This window comes from Lates calcarifer, linkage group LG10 (assembly GCF_001640805.2).
Source record: "Lates calcarifer isolate ASB-BC8 linkage group LG10, TLL_Latcal_v3, whole genome shotgun sequence".
NCBI classification, from domain to species: Eukaryota; Metazoa; Chordata; class Actinopteri; family Centropomidae; genus Lates; species Lates calcarifer.
The window spans coordinates 23714783-23733764 of NC_066842.1; the positions used below are offsets into that span (position 1 = coordinate 23714783).

Here is an 18982-nt window from a genome sequence, read left to right on the forward strand (position 1 = left end):
TGTTACTATAGTTAGCTTTTTAATAGTTAATAATCAGAACTATGTTTGAGATGGTTTTACAATAACCTTCTTTTTTAACCAAATTGCAAAGTGTGCGTCTACCCACAGAAATTGACATTTTCAAAAGAAAACAAGTCACACTCACACAGATTTTTGATATTATGTTGAAACCTCAGGTTTGACAATCTCAAACTCAGGCCCATATAGTAAAAACAACATGATTACATTTTTCTTTCATGAGAAAACTGTCAAATCTTTACTTTGATTATGATGATTCATCCAAACAATTTCCCTCCTTCCTCCATCTTCAAAGCATTGTTTAGTTTCAACTGCCACATGTTGTGAGGATTTTCAGCAGAAAGGTTTTTATATTTCTAGCTTGTTTTGACTTTTATCTTTCGAGAGCATGGTGTGCTTATATACACAAAGTCCCTGGGCCTTGATGGTGTTTACGTACATATGAGATTGTGTTTGTCAGTGTGAAAGATTCTGTGTTTGTGTATTTTCCACCCCAGGTCACCAAGGTCCTTGTGGCCATTCTGATTAGCTCAGCCCAAATCTGTTCTTTAATCTCCAGGAACTCCTGAAAAGTCTTTGAGTGTCTGAAAATGTTTCCATCTGAAGCGAAAAGTTAGAGAGAGATGAGAGAAAAGGGAGCAGAAAGGGGGTGAGGCAGACTGTTTTCCAGTCCAAGTTTTGCTGTCCTGTTAATCGCTTCTCATCTCATTATCAAGTTTACTCTTACATTTCTCCTCTCACTCAGTCACTGCCCTCTGGCTGTCTGTTCATCTGATTTTCACCTGACATTGACTTCCCGCTCAATCTTCCCATCAGTATTCTGGTGCTGTTACTGGTAAGACTCGAGGAGGAGGAAGAGGCCACTAGTTGTCTGCTTGTTCAATGTCAACACAAATCTAACTGTGATGACTCTGAACCTCTTCGAGAGCTGGATTTAAACTCTTCTGTCTTGATGCAGTCACAGACAAAGACAAGCCTTTTGAATTGATCAAAGATTAACTAGGTCATTTCAAGCATGCCCAGATGTCAGAAACCACTTGCTATGTGGTTGCATGGCCATCTGGCTTTGGGCCCTCTAACACCCAGCACAAAGCAGCACAAAGCAGCACAAAGCGCAATGTACCTGGTCTGAAGTCAGTGGTGCTGTATTTTACTGTTAATTCAAAGGTGCCTCATTAAGACAGTAATATGCATCTACATAGATGGGCACACAATATATGTACACTTGGGTGTTACACTTGTTATATGCACAGCAGCTCATAAACATGCAAAATATTAAAAATAAAAAGGTATGTTATATGTTGCATAATATTGCAATGCGTCGCTGCATGTTCCAGTGTCTTTGAACCCAAGTACACCACCAACAGTACAGGCAAGAAGAGATCAGCTGTTAGAAGAAGCCGGCCAAAGTCTGCCAGTATAATAGCAATCAAGGTGCAAGCACACCTGACTTTTAAAAGGAATGGGAAACGGTACTCTGATTAATTTACTGCATGTTATTCCCAAAACACATCCATATTTAATTAAGAGACCACAACCTCTTTTTCTGCCATCAAACTAGCCAAACTGGATTTGGACATGCCCTATACGCACTTGCTCAATGCGCTTTAGGCCATGCACTTAGACTAGAGTGCATTATATACATAACCTAATGCTTTATTAAATTTTGATATTTTACAGTTGAGAAAGTGATGATTTGGGTTAGCTTATTATTGTTAAGAAAGTTGCCCCATTTGTATGAGATGTGAGGACTGGCCACTTGGGTGAGGATGGGTTGTCATCTCACGAGGTTGTAACCTGGTTCCCAAAATGACTGGTCAGTCTCTGCAAGCCCTTTGTTAATTTACTGCCTTTTTAAATATGTTACACAGAGTCATACAGAGAGAGCAGGTAAAGAGACAGACACAGCTGATAAAAACTTTTTGAAAAATGTTTTGATGGTCACATTGTGATTTAAATATATATTGTATTGAATAGAAATATTTAATACAAATGGCAGGCAGGCAAAACTTACCTGACACATTTCTCTGCCTTGCAATATCTGGTGTCACTCTGCCCTTCGCCATCACGTCTCTACATCCATCACAGTTACTTTCGTGGGTCATTTTAACAACTTATAAACATTTTACATTTTCAAAACTCATATGATGAGCTTGAACCAACTATTTAACCTAAATTCAGTTAACTCATGTTTATTAAGCAGTGGGGAACTTGTGTTTATAAGTTCAATGTCAAATTCTCAGCAGATGTCAAAGGAACATAAATTTTACTAACATAAATAGCAAACTAATTTGTGCTGTTTATTGGTCAGAATTAAATCTGGCCTTCTTTTGTACTCTCCACAATTCATAACAAACTATAGTATTTATTCACATTCTAAAAATCCTTGTGGATGATTTGGTCTAATTCTTATTTAGATACAGAGGAAACAGTATATGGAATTCATATTTTCATACAGGGAAGAATTCTTCATTCTTGCCAATCAATGAACAATCTCCCAGTTATAAATCAATATCACATTTTTAATTTTGTTACTGTCCAGTTTTCCTGACTTATGTGTTATGTTTAGTTGTGTCATATTTTCCTTCACAGACTCAGTTTTTGTATATGTTCAGATAAACCCTTTAGGCACCGCAGTTATTTAAAAAAAAAAAAAAAAATCAATTTTGATATCAAGAATTCAAAAGGCTGTAGCTTGGCACTCTATCTGGAGCTATGGTCTGTTTCTTTCAGTTTTGTTGCTTGTTGCAATTTTGCGACTTTGGTGCTTAAAGGGTTAACAAACAAAAGTAAATAGCATACACTGGAGCTGCTCTCTGGGGAGCTCTCCACATGAATCTAAACAGCATACTGAAGATTCAGCAGCGAGCGCCATCCAAGCCTCAGGGTGCACAGAGGAGAAGTCAGCGGACATGTTGCTGAGGTGTGGAATATATATAATGCTATGGTAGGTTGGAAAACGGATGGAAAATCTAGATTAGTAATCATCAATATGCTTCATTTGCTGCGTAGCTGTACCTCCTTATAAGGAACTCCTTTACATTTTTCTATTAAGAACAGCATATAAAAGTGTCAGAGGCATGTAGACACAGCAGCTAAAAGAGTGTGCTATTTGACAGAAGAGTCAAAGAGAAGGGACATCTCCAGAGAGCTCAACTAGATGTGCTTACTCAATATGAGAGTCTGGCTCTAAAGGGAGAAGCTCAGTGTTGAATCCCACAGTCAGAGGGGGTGTTAATGGGGAAATGCTGTAGATGGTGCTCTCATAGTCAAAAGAATGAGATACTATTAAATAAAATGACAAACTATGACCTGTCCATACACACACAAAATTGGATTAAATCTTACCTGGGTGGTCGACATCAGTGTCTGTGGGTGAACAATACACTATCCCCATTTAGAGCATGCACACTGGGAGTCCCACAAGGGTCAATTGTAGAACTGCTGCTTTTCAGTATATATATTAATGATCTCCCATCAATGATGTTATGTGTGTGTGTAATGATGTTAATATAATAATGTGTACTGATGATACTATGTTGTATACTCATGGGAAAATTGATAAACGCAATGATAATTCCACATTTTTTGTACTGTATTACAACTTGGTCACAGGCTTGTGAAACAGCCCTAAGACCACTTGACTCACTATGTAAAAGTGCATCTAAGATTCATGACAAAAAACCATGTCAATACCATCATTGTTGTATCCTTTCTAAATATGAAATCTTAAATTTTGAAAATTTGTTAATGCACTCAAATGTTTGCTTATTCTTTAAAATTATTCATAACACTACTGCACCTCCTTTGAAAAAATTGTTACACTTTGCTCTGAAAAAACAACATGAGCAACTCGATTGGTTACAGGGGGAGAATGCCATATTCCACAATGCAAAACTTGGGCAAAATTTGACAAAATTTGGCAAAATCTGGCAAAACATCTTTATCTTATTTGGCCATAAATCAGTGGAAAGCTCTTCCAACAGAGCTAATTTCATGTACAAACTTTCAATCCTTTTCAAGCATAGAAGGTCTAGACTATACCCTTTATATTACTACGTGAGCAGTCTCATCAGTTCCATTTCCAGCTTCAGTGAGTTAAAAACCTAAAAAAACAAACACAAACAAAAAAATAAAATAAAACAAAAACTAACTAAAAAACACCAAATTGCTGACAAGGTTAGCAACTAGCTAATGATCACAGTGTAGAAACTAAAAACCTAGGTAATTTTGTGAGGAGTTGGTCGGAACCCAACTAGTGCTGAAGGGAGAGGGACTTGTGTTTGTCAGAAATATGACTTAGTGTAAATCCTTAAGTCTGCTGCATTCTTAACAACTTCATTATATGTCAATGTCTTGTTAGCAGCAGGTTCCACTGCCACCAAATGGCCAGAAATTAACTAATTCAGCTTTAAAGTTGGGGTTAGCAATTACATTCTAGGGCACTTTTATTCAGATTCAGGGAATGTCTCCTCATAGTTTGTTACCTATCCCCTCTGAGAATGTGCTGAATAAATTCTGATGTTTCTACACAGCCCTGGCTCTAGAATTGGGATATAAATGAGGGTAATAAAAGGAAGGGAGAAAGATGTAAATTCCAGTGCATGCTGATGCTACAGAGCGGAGAAGGGTTAATGACAGGTAAACAGCCTAAGAGGAAAAGGACAGAGGATATACATTTAAAAAGAAAGGCAATGACAGAGCCAGTGGGGCAGTATTGTTTTGTCCTGGTTGTTCCTGGTGTAATGTTAGTTAGACAAGGAGGAGAGTTGTATCACTGTCTACTGTGCTATCTCTGGGAAAATGTCCTGTCTGCACAGCATGTTAGTTTCACTGCAGCTAATATAAAACACAACCAAAGTGCTCTGTTGTTCACTCTACATTGTGATATTTGCCTTTACAATGTTTGCAAAGGCTTCTATAGACACAAAGAAAACAAACGCTAACAAACTGAAAACAACATTTTTAAGAGCACAGTGGGATTAATGCATAAATTGAAATGCTCCGCCATGTGAAGTTAAACTATTTAAACCACCAACTCTTGCCAGTTTTTACTCCATTATGTTGTGGATATTGTGTTTGTGTGTGTTCCTTTGATGAGGTTTTATATTAGATTTAGTATTTATTTTGTATAAATGTGGCATGGTGGTGCAGTAATAGGGGGTTCTGGGTTCGAACCCCATCAGTTAGCATGTTTTCTCTCTGGTTATTCCAACTTTGTCCCACAGTCTAAAGACATGCAGGTTAGTTTAATGGGTGACTCCGAATTGCCCATGAGTGTGAATGGTTGTTCTGGTCCTGGATCTGTCCTGGGTGTCCCTGCCTCTCTCCCAGCATCAGCTTGGATTGGCTCTGGTCCCCAGCAACCCAAATAGGACAAGAGCTATAGATAATGGACGCATGGATGGATGTTCAGAACCTACAAAGTGCTTGGTTATTAATTAAAATGAGTCCTTGATTTGTTCCTATGAAGTTATTCAGGAGTTTGTGTATCTTACTGCAAATGTTACCAATGAAAAAATCATGCAAGTTTGGTCAAGTAAAACACCTTTGGATATCTGAAACAGTTATAGTTTTTGCTATGGTTAATTCAAAATAAAATCCCATGTATATGGAAGATACCATGATGAGAGGTAAGAATTGAACACTGAACACTAGTTGCAGAATTTCAAGGTAAATGTACAGTAGATACCTTTTTTCCCATGCCTCCATTTGTACACGTGCTTTCTCCAGTTTAGAGGGCACTAACAGTGTTAGAACTTGTTTTCTCCTATACATGTCTCTAGTACAGCCTGCCTTCTCTGAGGTTTAGCAGTCTGTAATAGACATTTTCAAAAGAAACTGATCATAGACTGAAAGATACTGATAATGAGGACAGGGTGTCTTAAAGGGAGTAAGTGTACCTGCAGGTATGAATACTTAGAACTGAAAGCTGACAGCAGTGAAAAGAGGTGAACTGGTGAATTAATTTGATCAATAATCCAACTGACCATTAGGATCAGTGAAACTATTAGAGAATTTACTTAAAAACTATCAAGGCCAGCTCCATAGTAGTTTGTATATTTCACTTTTGTTTTTCAATTTCATGCACAAATAGTCAACCTATGTTGCAGGGTTTATTGCACCATTCAGTCTGTGTAAGATTTATAGGAGCAATATAACCACTAACACCTACTTAATGTCACCAGTCCCTCCTCTGTCTTCACAGTGTCATTCAACTCACTTTCATATCTCAGTTTTATGTGTCTCCACTGTATGAGGTGGAGACACAAGGTGAAAACCTTGCTGCTGTGACACAAAGACTGCCTTTTGAAAAATAGTAGCTATGTGTGTATTTCAATTTATATAATAAAGTTATATACTGCATTTATTTTAAAAACAATAGAAAAATATTTTTCAAAAATCTTTTAAATTGTATTTGCAGACATGCTGCTCAACTGGGCACCGTTTGAAGATTCTGCAGATTCTTTTTGCTGCACTAAACCATATCACAGAAGTTGATGTGTCAAAGCCAAGCACTGTACAACCACTGTCTTATAAAGTTATGTCACAATAGAAATATAAAGATTAATATGTTTCATATGGTCTGTTTGATTAATTAGAAGCCACACTGGATCTTTAAAACCAATAAACCAAACTTGGTCATAACAACAGTTTGGTTCACAACATTTAGTTCAAAATTGTAAAGTTTTGTGGTATGATGTGGTGTGGTATGTATATGATTTACTGTTCCATAAATTTGAGCATTTCAGTAAAGATTTGTAGGTTTAATAGAAATTATGCATCCATTAACTTGGTTTTGCAGCACACTAGTTCACAAATAATTTTTTTATTAAAGTTTAAGAATCCCTGCTCTAGAGAAAAATAAGATTTCTGTCAGCCACATTATTGGAAATTGCTTGGTTTCCACGTAGTTTTTGATTGTTGACTGTGTTAAATGGCTAAACAGCAGCTTATGACAGCATAGTGGTGCAAGGAGGTATTTTATCTTAAAAATATAGGTGCTAACCCACAGAGCTATTCAAAGGGAAGTGTATACAATGTTATTGCAATGTAATGTAAAACCACTGCCAATCTATTGTAAAAGTTTTGAAAGGCCAACAGACCTTACTGTACCTCTGGCAAATTTTTACCCTTTTTGTCACCACAGGACTACCATAGAAGAGGTGTTACACAAAGTTTTGCATTTTGACTGAAGATGAATGTAAATGACACTGGTAAAACAATTTATTTTCATTTGGACAGTTTCATTTTCAGCCAGTATTAGCTCATAAGTTAGAATGTGCCTCTGTCCACAGCCAGTACGAAGATCTATATTCTTACTTTCGAATGTAATTGCAGGTCTCTCTTCGTCTTGTCCGTGGGCATGATTGCTTCCTGTGTGTTCATGTGTACTGTGTGTCCATTATGAAACCTCAAGCAATCCATTACCTTCCCCTTTCACAGAGGATTACATAGATATTGAAAAAAAGACTACAGTGTTATCCACCTATGCCCTTTTTACACTCCTTTTACAAGTTTCTCTCCCTTTTCTTTCTCTCATAATTTCCCAGTTTTGCTCTTCATTTCCCTTTCTCACTTCCTCTCTCTTTGTGTCCTCAGGGCCAGAATTATCCAGAAAAGAATCATCTATTTCCAGGAAGAGGGCTCCCTCACCATTCGGCTTTGTGAGAAAGGTATTGACAGCTGCCCATCTCATCCCATCTGCTCCCTCTCTCCCTCATTGGCCCCTCATCTTTTCATCCTTGACCGCTCATTATGGTGTCATTATCCCTTGTTTTATCTGTCATTTTTTTCCCTTTTGGAGAAGAACAGCTTTCAGTCTTTTATACTATGTTTAAAAAAATATCCCTAATAAATTCTCAACTCTTTTAAAACGGTGAGACAACGGGTCTCTCTTAGCAAATGTTCATTGAACAATGAAAACCAAAGCCTGGACAAATGGTTTCTCAGACTTTACCTCAGGGGAATTTCACTGTAATAAAATCTTACTATCCTCACCAAAATTATTAGTTGTTATGCAAGCCAATCAATTTAATTAAATTCAATTCAATTTTATTTATATTGTGCCAAATCATGACAACAGTCGTAGCGGGAGAAGAACATAGCATAACATGGGTTCCATATAAGATGTAAGGTGATGCCAGTAATACAGTAGTCATAATGATAATAGTAATAATTAAAGTATTATCTGCTGACGTAAAACACTAATAGCAGTGTAAGTAATTTCTAATTCTAGCAGCAGGTGTTGAGTGGAGTTGTAGGAGCAGCAGGAGACTTGTCATCACAGATCAGACTCTACAGCTCCAGAGGCAGAAATACCTGCAGAGAGAGACAGAAGAGGAGGAGAGAGTCGGAAGAGCACAATACTACAGGAAAGGGAAGATACTGAGTTAGTAACATGTATTTATAGGATATGAATCCATACTGAGAGAGAGAAAGAGAGAGAGAGGGAGGCTCAGTGCATCATGGGAGATTTCCCGGCAGTCTAGGCCTATAGCAGCATATCTAAGGGATGGTTCAAGCCTGAGCCAACATTGTCTTGCCTTTAATGTTTGACTCATCCTGCTATATCTTAGATGTCAAGTGAGCATTTCTTCCAAATACTTTGATAACTCATAAATATTCATGTACTCCCCTTACCTGTCTTTGCAAAACATTGGTCAGGGCAATATCTGAATATTTATGAGTCTGTGCCACAGCTAATGTGTCATTTACTCACCAGTTTATTCCATCTATGTAATTTTTTGACATTCTCCCTGTTCCAAATTGTAGTCATTCATCTGGTAATTAATGCGGGTGTGCATTTGTGTCAAAGCTTGCTGATCTCTGTTTGTCTGTTAAATCCTGAACTATGTATAATTTATTAGGTTTTGCATCTTGTCTACCCTTAAATCTTTACATATGAATGTAGTATGTGTATCACATCCTGTCTCCCTGTAGAGCGTGTGTTTGGTGAAGCTACAGGAGCTCCTGCAATAGAGTGCTGTGCCTGTGGAACAGCCAAGTACAGACTCACCTTCTATGGCAACTGGTCAGAGAAGGTGCATCCCAAAGACTATCCAAGTGAGTTCAAACCATGGGCACACATTAATGCAGCATGTATATTGTAAGTATAGAACACACTGACAGATCTGCATGAACATTCATAAACCCACAAGCATGTGCATATCCATTATAATGATAATGGTCATAATAAAAACAGATTTTTGGTTTTACCCAAATGAGACAGAAATACTGAAAGATGGCACAAAAATGTTAACGAGGAGGATAAGATCCACACAGCTGTTCAGGTTATTCTGAATAATAATCTTAGACTTTTAACTGAAGTCTAAAAACAGCAAACTTTGGTTTTATGGTGTTAGGTGCTGGATCGTTTCAAGGTCAGGAGTAGTGACTTCAAATCTCCACTGGTTGCCTGCAAACACATGGTAATGATTAGTTGGTGCCTTGCCCTGCAATAGACCTGCAAATAACTTCCCATAATACCACAACTTAACTCCCCACAGCAACTATTACTTTTGTGAGTATGATACCGGTGGGATGGATATGTCAGTCACTACTGACTGGTAGTAGAAATAGATGGGCTAACATGAACACAGTGTCAGGCTGGATGACAGGATAACATGAGACAAAGTGGCAAATCAGTCTAATTATCAGGCTAATGTAATCATCATTATAGGCTTCAATGTATTAAATAATCACACATATTCTGTGTGGCAGAGACAGACAGACAGACAGAGTTAGGCGAATCCAGTACAACTATAATAGCCCTAGAAAACTGTGAAAAATATAATATTATTCTGCTCATACAATCAGTTAGTATTCACTCCGTTGCTGACTTACCCATTAGAATTTAAGCCATTCAAACCCAGATTTAGGTTTTTCTCTGTCCTGTCTTCCAGGACGGGCCAACCACTGGTCGGCTCTGATTGGTGCATCCCACTCCAGAAGTTATGTGCTGTGGGAGTATGGTGGGTATGCCAGTGAGGGAGTCCGTCAAGTTGCCGAGCTTGGATCCCCCATCAAGATGGAAGAGGAGATTCGACAGAAGGTAGAAGTGATATCAAATGGCGACTCTGTGAGTCACTCCATTAATGATGTAACAGCACTATTTCCATGTCTTTCCATATGTTTTCTTGGACTAAACCCAAGAGCTGTTGTTGTCTATGACAAGATACTGTGAGGTTAATGACAGGCTTAGGCATTAAGAATCAGAAATCACACACACACACACACACACACTAATTTTCCTCTGTCAAGATGGCAGCTGATGAATGTGCAATACAACAAAATTCCCATTTCCACATCAGACAAAGCATTGACAGTAGCAACAAAGACCATCTTCCTTTGCTTAACCACTCATTATGCTGGACCCTTAATGAAATCAGATTGCCTTGGAAAACATCAGCACACTTCTTTTGAGTGAGCTATGCCTTTAGGGGATCAGATATTTTTGGAAGGTATCCACTGCACAGCACCCCAAGAGGACAGGCCATTGTGTGTGTGTCTGTGTGTGTATATGTGTTTATTAAAACATAGCACAGACAGGGAAGATTGCATGACAGGAAACAGCTGAGAGGTGTGCATGAGCATAATGTGACAATACATTTTGTAATATGAGATCACAGAAATTGGCCGATTCTGCTATGTAGCTATTGGTATTTTAGGTCAAATACATCTTCCTCGCTTATTTTTAAAGTTACCCCACATCTCCTGACATTCCCACCTCTTCACAACTCAGTTTAAACAATGAAAACTAACATATAAGTCATTTGAATCAATTCATTTACAGTCCACATTGCTGAAATCCTGAACTTGTGTAGAATCAAAGTTATGCTGTTCATTTGCTGTACCTCCACTGCCTCAATTTAGGAACAAGCTAACATTTCACAGTACACAGAATTTCAGTGTCGTAGTTTACACTGTGACTTATATGTACTATTTTACAAGATTTTATCCGTACCTACCAACCCTGTCTACAGTATTACATACGTGTTGCTCAAGTGTGCTGGTTTTACTGAGGCCTACAGTATATGGCTGTCTCTGCGCATCCTCTTCCAGTACCACTCTCTCTCTCTCTGGGTACTGAAAGGTGTATCCTGACCATTTGCAAATGAACAATAGTGTTTTGTTAGTAGGCTGTCAGTGTGGTGTGTGCCTGTCAGTTTAGGTTTGGGCTGTTGTGTGGAGACATTAAAGGCTGACGGACGGCCCTAACTCCTCTCTTGGCTGGCTCTGTCTGTCTCTGGAGCTAATAACTACTCTGACACAATGGAAACTTCAGCCCATTTCATAGCAGAATGAGATGGCTTGATTGTGTACTGTAGACTGGAATGTTAGCTATTGAGCTGTAGAATGAAACAGCTTTATTGTACACTGTACACTGGAATGTCAACTATTGAGTTTTTGGACTTTGTAACAGGGAGGGAGGTAACCTTTTCTAATCCATGAATGAAAAAGGTTTTGTGGCCTATGCTACAGTATGTCCCATCTTTTAGGTAAGATTTAAAATTGTAGTTTATTTTTGGCCCACAAGTATAAAAATACAAAAAGTAAAAATACTAAAATTTAAATTATTCAAGAGATAAGGTCTTGATGAGACTGTCAAAGCCCCCCATAACTGTTGTGATCGCCTGCTTGAGCTCCTTCAGGGCAGTCAGGTCAAGACAATGCAACAATCAGTTCAGATCTTCTTTGAAGAAGACATCTGGGTACATGGGTTATTTGATTAATAGATTGATTGTTACATAGTCTAAGAAATAAAAATAGTTTTAAAAATCCATTGATTGTTCTCAGTGCCCAATTTCAGTTTCTCTTTTTGTTTGACCAACATTGCAAAATTTTATATCATATAAAACAACATATCATCTGCAAATTATAACATTTGAGAAGCTGGAACAGGCAAATAGAAAACAGTTGTTTATCAAAACTGATCAACTGACCAAAAAAATTGCATTAGAGGACATTAATTGAAATTACTTGTAATATGTTGATGTGCTATAAAAACTGAACTTGCAGAAAACGTGTGAATGAGCCAGCAACTTCCAGTGTCACACCTGTTGTGTATTGTGCAAAGATTGATACCCACTCTCATGTGTGCATGAAACATGATGCTACAGGGAGCAGCTGGTTAGCTTAGCTCATTATAAAGACTGGAAACAGGGAAACAGCTTGCTGTCCAGCAGTAACAAAATCTGCCACCATATCTCATTTGTTTAATACATATCTAATTTGTTACTAATAATACACTAATAACATAATTAACACAGCCTGGGCACTAATGTGCTTGAGGAAAGAAACACACACAGTTAGAGTGATGCAGTGATTTTTAAGACAGTTTACCGTAATCTTGTCAGCAGGACAACATGGACACCATTTACTAACCACTATGCTCAAAGGATGCATTGAGACTGACCCAACCTGCTGAAGGTAAAGTGGTAATAACCAGGGTAAAGGCGAGGTGACACTGTGCCAGATGGCCTCTGAGAGTCAAATCATCTTGATATCATCAGCAGCCTCTGATTCTGAGGTGATTATTTACAAGGACTTTGTCACTTAAATGGAAACAATGTATTCATCAGTATACTAGGGTTCATTTCAGTATTTGTATGTGTCCTCATGTACATATACAAACTTTACCGTGTAGAAAAAACTGTTACATGTTGTTGCTGAAAAAAGATATTAAGTTATCTTTTCAAGGTTTTAGACACAAATGAAAGCACAGACATACGCACACTCTTTTCAATTCTCTGGGGCATCTAAGTTCAGACAGGGTGAACATCGAAGTGGCTGCTGTAAAGGTGGGAAGCCGACATGGGTCAGTAATCCCTGTCTTAGCTGAGAATCCCAACCATCCAGAGGAGCAATCAGCTGTGGTGATGTGTGGACAAAGCCTTAAGACCGACCTCTCCAGCCCAGTGCAGACCTATGCTCCCCTAACTAACACACAAGACAGGCAGACTGGCAGACAGAGATGCAGACATACAGGCAGGAAAGACGAGACCTGAGAGCTCTCACTGTGATGATTTCAGTATGAGCTAGAACATCTCTGTCAGAGAGTTGCCTCTTTAAACTTCTGCGTTACAGGAAAACAACATCTTATTCAGAAAGTCATGAGGCAGAATTAGTTTGTTCTGTAAGCAAATATTTAGAATAGATGTTGTCTAATAGCCTGCTCCATCTTACAAGTATAAATATAATATGAGACACAGTCAAAGTTGAGGTGTTTGTTGATTTACTGCAGACATTACAAAATCATGATCAACATCTAAATCTCTCCTGCTTGTTTAAGTTGAACTTGGCCATCATGCCATCCATCAAATGCTCCCTGCAAAACATGTGAGCACTAAGGCTCACTGGACAGGACCTGACATGCATGCCTGTGGAAAATATGTGTGATAAAGCTCATTTTGAAAAGCTTCAGGCACATATCAGCTCATACAACACATTGCTGCATAGCAGCTGAAAGTCCCAGCTCGGACTACTTACTGAAAATGGGTCTCTCTAAATGCTGGCACCAATGACTTAACAGCATTCAGCAACAGGTTTAAACATGCCAGATCCTAAAGTGATTTTGTCACTTCACTGAAGGTGTCAGAATAAGGCATGAAGCTCTGTTATAGACAAAGAGAGGTGCATGGTGAATCTCCAAAGTAAATAGAAAGAAAGATTGGCTTGACTTAACAAAACTAGTTGTAAATTGTTTGTTTGAACTTTGTTTCACGTCAACTTTATGAATGCCCCTAAGTTTGTGAGCAAGATTCTCTGACAAAAATGTCAAGAGTTGAGAGAGCTTAACACACATTTTTGAAAATTAGCCGAGGAACACATAATATATAGCACTGTAGTATATTTGGGGAAGTTCAAGCAAAGATATCCAGCCTATAGTTTTCAGGGAAGTTAAGAAATGGATATAGCATGTAACCCTTCAGACCACAAGTTGCCATTTTTTACATTTTTATCATGAACCACTTAAAAAAACGTGGAATACTGAGCTGTAGAGATGCTGGTAGGTGTACTTACATGAGAGAACCAGGCTAGCTGCTTCCCCCTGTTTCCAGTCTTTGTTCTAGGCCAAGCTAACCAGCTAATGGTTCTAGCTCCATATTCAGCTTACAGATATGCCAGACAGCAATCAATGTAATTTCTAAATCTGAAATATATACACCACACACAATACTACTAGTCTACATTAAGTAAATAAAAGTTGACTGAGGTTATTTTGAACTGAAGCTACTAGTGTCAGTAGGATAAGATCAGACAGACTAGACAGATTTGGGTCTCTTTTGTCCAGAGGAACTAAAAGTATATTTTTAATGTCATTACTCCCTTATTCAGGAAACAAAATTATACAGCAGATCTAATTATTGATTGCTTGGAAATGTCACACAGAGAGTGTGTAACGATCACACAAGTGGAGGTTGTAAAATGTGAAGAGCTACTGGCCAAGGAGTAAATCCTCAACATTTTCAATGCCACAGCGCACTCACATGGGATGATAATGAAAAAAAAAATCTGTAGCCAACTAATTATTACACCCTGTTAAATGCCACGTGATTTCTGCCAAGCATGATCACACTGAGATCTGACAGCTGATGGCCAAAGAGCCACTTGTCTTAACATTAAAGAGGAGAAGTATGATCACAGTCTCAGTCAATTACATTTTAATGAAGTGAATTCAATTCTCTGCCTCAGTAGTGATTTCCACATCTGAAATCTCAAGGTCTGCCGCAGCTGGCTTGCTTCATGGTTCACTCTTACTCACCTCTAAAAGGATTTGCCAATTTGGTTCCTCTTCTTTCTGCATGCATTGCTCAGAAGGTGCTTCAGGGCATTGCCTGTCATGGCTACAGCTGTTGTGAAACGCCATTTGATGTGCGATTCTTTTGTGTGGAAGTTTAGTGTGTTTTTAAAAACTGGCTCAGCTTTTTAGCACTGCAGAGAGCAGGCAGTAGCTCACCTTTTCCTTTAAAACTGAGATACAAAGCAGGCAGGAGTATAAAGACAAGTGGATACACAGCCACAGATTTTCCCTCCAAATGTTGCCCTGAGCCATAGGCATGGCTGTATATTGCCCTGGGCTAGTACCTACCAGGCCTCTCTGGGGAAAGCTCTGGCTGATATTTCCTCTGTAAAAAGTAACCCAACTTTCTATTACAAAGTCTCAGTTTGACAAAAGGTTTGACTGTGAGATCTGTCACAGAGACCTTCTCTGTGCCTAGAGAGATCGGTCATGGTGCAAGGTCCATTTACAGGTTTCTCCTGTTGGTCTGAGGCTGCTTCACTTTCACAACCTTCTTCTCTGTAGATGCTATTAAAATCATCTTGTACTTACTTGCATGTCTTTACTGTTTTGTATTGATGTCCTCGCTCTTTCCTTCCTTCTCATCCTCCTCCTCAGTCATTGTTTCCACATTTGTAATTCTTTTTTCTTTCCTCCTTTCCTCTCTATTCCATTCCCTCTACTTGAATCTATTTATTTTCTTTCTTTCATGCTTCCTTCCTCTTCCATGAGAAAAAAAACACAGGTAACTTTCTGCCATCTTGTTCCCCCATTCCAACTGTCTTCTTTCCATTGCCTGCATATTTGCATTATTCTCTTTCTATCTTTCCACACTTTCTCTCCTATCCCTGAATTTTCTTCAAACATAACTAACTGATTGATATCCCTTCATGAATACCCAAAATGTCTTTTCTTTGTTGTGGTCTTATGAACATATCTGTTTTCCTCTTTTCTTGACTGTCTCATTTTTCTGTTATCCTACTCTCTCTTTCCTTTCTCCTTCTTCTCATAATGTTTTTCTCCTATTATCTCCCTGTTTTGAAAGGCCTTATTTCAGACAGATTGTCAGATAAGAGTGGGGGTGAAACTGAGGAAAGTAGACTGGGTGGGAAAAGAGGACCAAGAGAACTATCCTTCATTTTCATCTGTCTACTCAAAACACTTCACAGGAAATTGCTGCAGATGTGCCACAGACAGATATATAGGCGGACAAGCAAACACACACACAAACCACTCCTTCCATCATTGCTCCTTGCAGAAATCCGGATTGCACCACTGAATAGAGACGGAAAACACAAGGTGCTCTGAGAGCACTCTAAAGTTTCTCTCCCATTCCTTTCTCATGTCTGACACCTGTCAGGTTAAGAGTGAAGAAAGTAATTCTAAGGGACACACTTTCTCTGTCTTTGAGTGTATCTTGGTGTGTATGTTCACAGTCCCTCACTTTTTCCAAGATGTTTTGTCAAGCCATCACAACTTCTACACTCTACTGAGAGAATTATTTTTGTGCTGCTGCTCAGAATGCCTCAGAAGGGAAATTTTCTCTTCATCGGTTTGGTAGTTAGTTAGAATTACTGTTCAACATGCATGCAGTGAAGGGGAGAAATAGTCGGCACTAGACTCCACAGCTGTTCTTCTCCCTCTCTGTATGTATTTTACAGTGAAAGAGAATCTTTATATTTTTGTTTTACTGTGCAAAATATCTACATATAGTAACATAAATAAATAAATAAATAAAATAAATTTAAAATCTGATTGATTTTAAATTGATTTATCTGCTATTAGAATATACTGTACAGAAGCCCTAATGTGGTGGTCTTGGCCCAGATCAAACTTGAACCATTGTTTGGTTTGTGAAAACACTTCATTTGGATGGTTCAGACTTGTGGACCAATTACAGTAAGTTGAGGCAGGCTTGTCACCCATTAATCAATAGAAGAAAAAAAAATGAGCTGTGGTTGCACATGGGAAGCAGAGGAGGTGAAATATTTAATTGCAGTTTGGTCTGATGAGAAAATCAATAGTCAGCTTGAAAAAAACTTGTAAAACTACATTTTTATCATTTTTTTGCAGTGTAACAAAAATATGTGCTTTGGTTCAGACATAGGTCCAGACTTTCTGGTGTGAAAACACAGTAAGTGTAAATGAGTGATTAAGTGAGTGATTAAGTTTACCAAAAACTAAAAGGCATTTTAGTTTAGGTTGTATATTTAAATTTTGTATGCTTCTGACACTACAGTTGTCGTGCCTTGATGTGTATTGTTAGCATGCTGAGCATTAGCATTATTTTCACTGGTGTTTCTGAAAAACATAAAGCATGTACCTGGGGATTACCTTCCATGTTTTAAGACAAATCAACACTTTCCTACTTTTAGAACAGAAGTTAGAAGTTTCTATTCCACTCTGACTTAATGTGTGATTCTGCAAATACTGCAAATTCATTTACTAAGACTTTCCGTTTAGACATGAGTTAGTCATCCTGCGACAGTAATAAACTCTAGTTGATGACATATTTGTGTGTGTGATGCAAGTTTGCGTTCTCTCCTCAGCTCCTGTTGACAGAGCAAAAGAGCTGCAATAAATACCAGAAAGTATATTGATAAAATTTTAAGTCCATATCACCCATCCCTACCACTGGCCCGTCTTTCATATCATTGTTTAGTTTTTACTGTAATGTATTTTATTTTATCTTTTTATTCCTGTTTTTGTCATGGAAAACAGGTTGCAACAACATGCACATCTTTGGCAGTACTGACTTTCAAAGGAATTGGAAGAAAATAAAAAGGTGGTGGTGGATATCAAATTGCAGGAATACAATATATTTTAATCTCTCTGACCAAAACAGCCACAGGTGGACGTAATTACTTGGTGGTAGTACATACTGTCTGTGTGACATCACGTTATCTCTTTTGGAAACAGGAGGTGGAAACTTGTTGAGCCTTCATAATTAATAACACACTGATGCCAGCTGTGTTTCTTGATGGAAACATGGGAAATAATCTTTCGTTGTGTGCTTGTTATTCATCTTAGATTGACTCTTATCTTGATATTCATTGGTTGGAGGTGTCTTGATGAATTCACACTGCTGTCTTGCACTTCTTTCCACCTCTAGGCATCTTCTTTATGATCAGATACATGTCAACTTCGATAAAAACTGAATTGAATATATAACCCTTTTAACCCCTTTTCCACTGTAGAAGACAGTGCTTTGCTTGTTTACTGACATAGTTCACACATTTTATTTTGCACATTTTATGCATTTCACATACACACTTTATCAGGCCATGGATGTGATTTGACAGTATTTGTCAAGCTGATGATACAGCAGGCTGCTATGAAGGGTGTTGTCTGCCAAAAGGTATTTGGACTTAACTTCACTTGTCTCTGAGAGGGAGAGGTGGCTGGAAAATGAGAGACAGCTCAGCCTAGCACTAGTTTTGTGTGTGTGTTTGAGTGTGTGTGTGTCTTCTTCTCTGTGGTTGAGTTTGTGATTTGTGCACATGTGGGAGTAGTATGTAGTGCGATCTTGAGTTCCTGCTGTGAAAGAGTGAGAGGTAGTTAAGTCAGGGTGCAGCTGATGACAATGGGACATATACACACAAACACACACACACACACACACACACACACACACAGACGCACACATCATGCTCACAGAGTCCTGGGGGATTTTTGGAAAGCTTCTGGTGGTTGACAGACGGACAGCGTCTCTCAACTGACTCTAATTGGTCGAGAGTTTCAGGAGGGAGACAACTGGACAAATGAAGCAGAGGGTAAAGACAGTGACAGCCAAGATACATCCTCCCTATTTTTAAAAATTGTTTAATTTAATTCATGCTCACACCTAAGCTTTCTAGTCCCTTTCTAACTTCTCTGACACTATGTCACATCCTGCCCAACCATTGAAAAAAAAATCTGGTGAACATTTAATACAGACCTTTTATGTTGAAACACCAAGATACTTAGAGGTGCTAAGGTCTGAAGGCTTCTTCAGGCTGAATGTGAATTTTTTTAGGCCTGCGTGACTGTCTGCACATTCATTTGAATGATTCAAGTGGATGGCGACAAATGTGTGTCTGGTCTAGAGAGGAATCTTAAAATAATGCTTCTTGTATTCATTGAAAGAAAGTAAAATGCTGGTGATTGTTCAGTGGGTGGCAGCTTGCCATGAGGCTACAT

The 18982-nt window shown here is 38.4% G+C and overlaps 1 protein-coding gene across 3 annotated transcripts in view; it reads left to right on the forward strand.

The window, feature by feature from the left end:
- The window catches only part of spon1b (spondin 1b), a 106464-nt gene that overhangs the window by 34911 nt on the left and 52571 nt on the right, over positions 1-18982 (forward strand). For all 3 annotated transcript variants that reach the window (XM_051073587.1, XM_018704157.2, XM_018704158.2), the window contains exons 5-7: positions 7621-7694; positions 8962-9084; positions 9924-10072. In XM_051073587.1, the coding sequence (XP_050929544.1) occupies positions 7621-7694; positions 8962-9084; positions 9924-10072 (346 nt within the window). The remainder of the gene's footprint in view (positions 1-7620; positions 7695-8961; positions 9085-9923; positions 10073-18982) is intronic.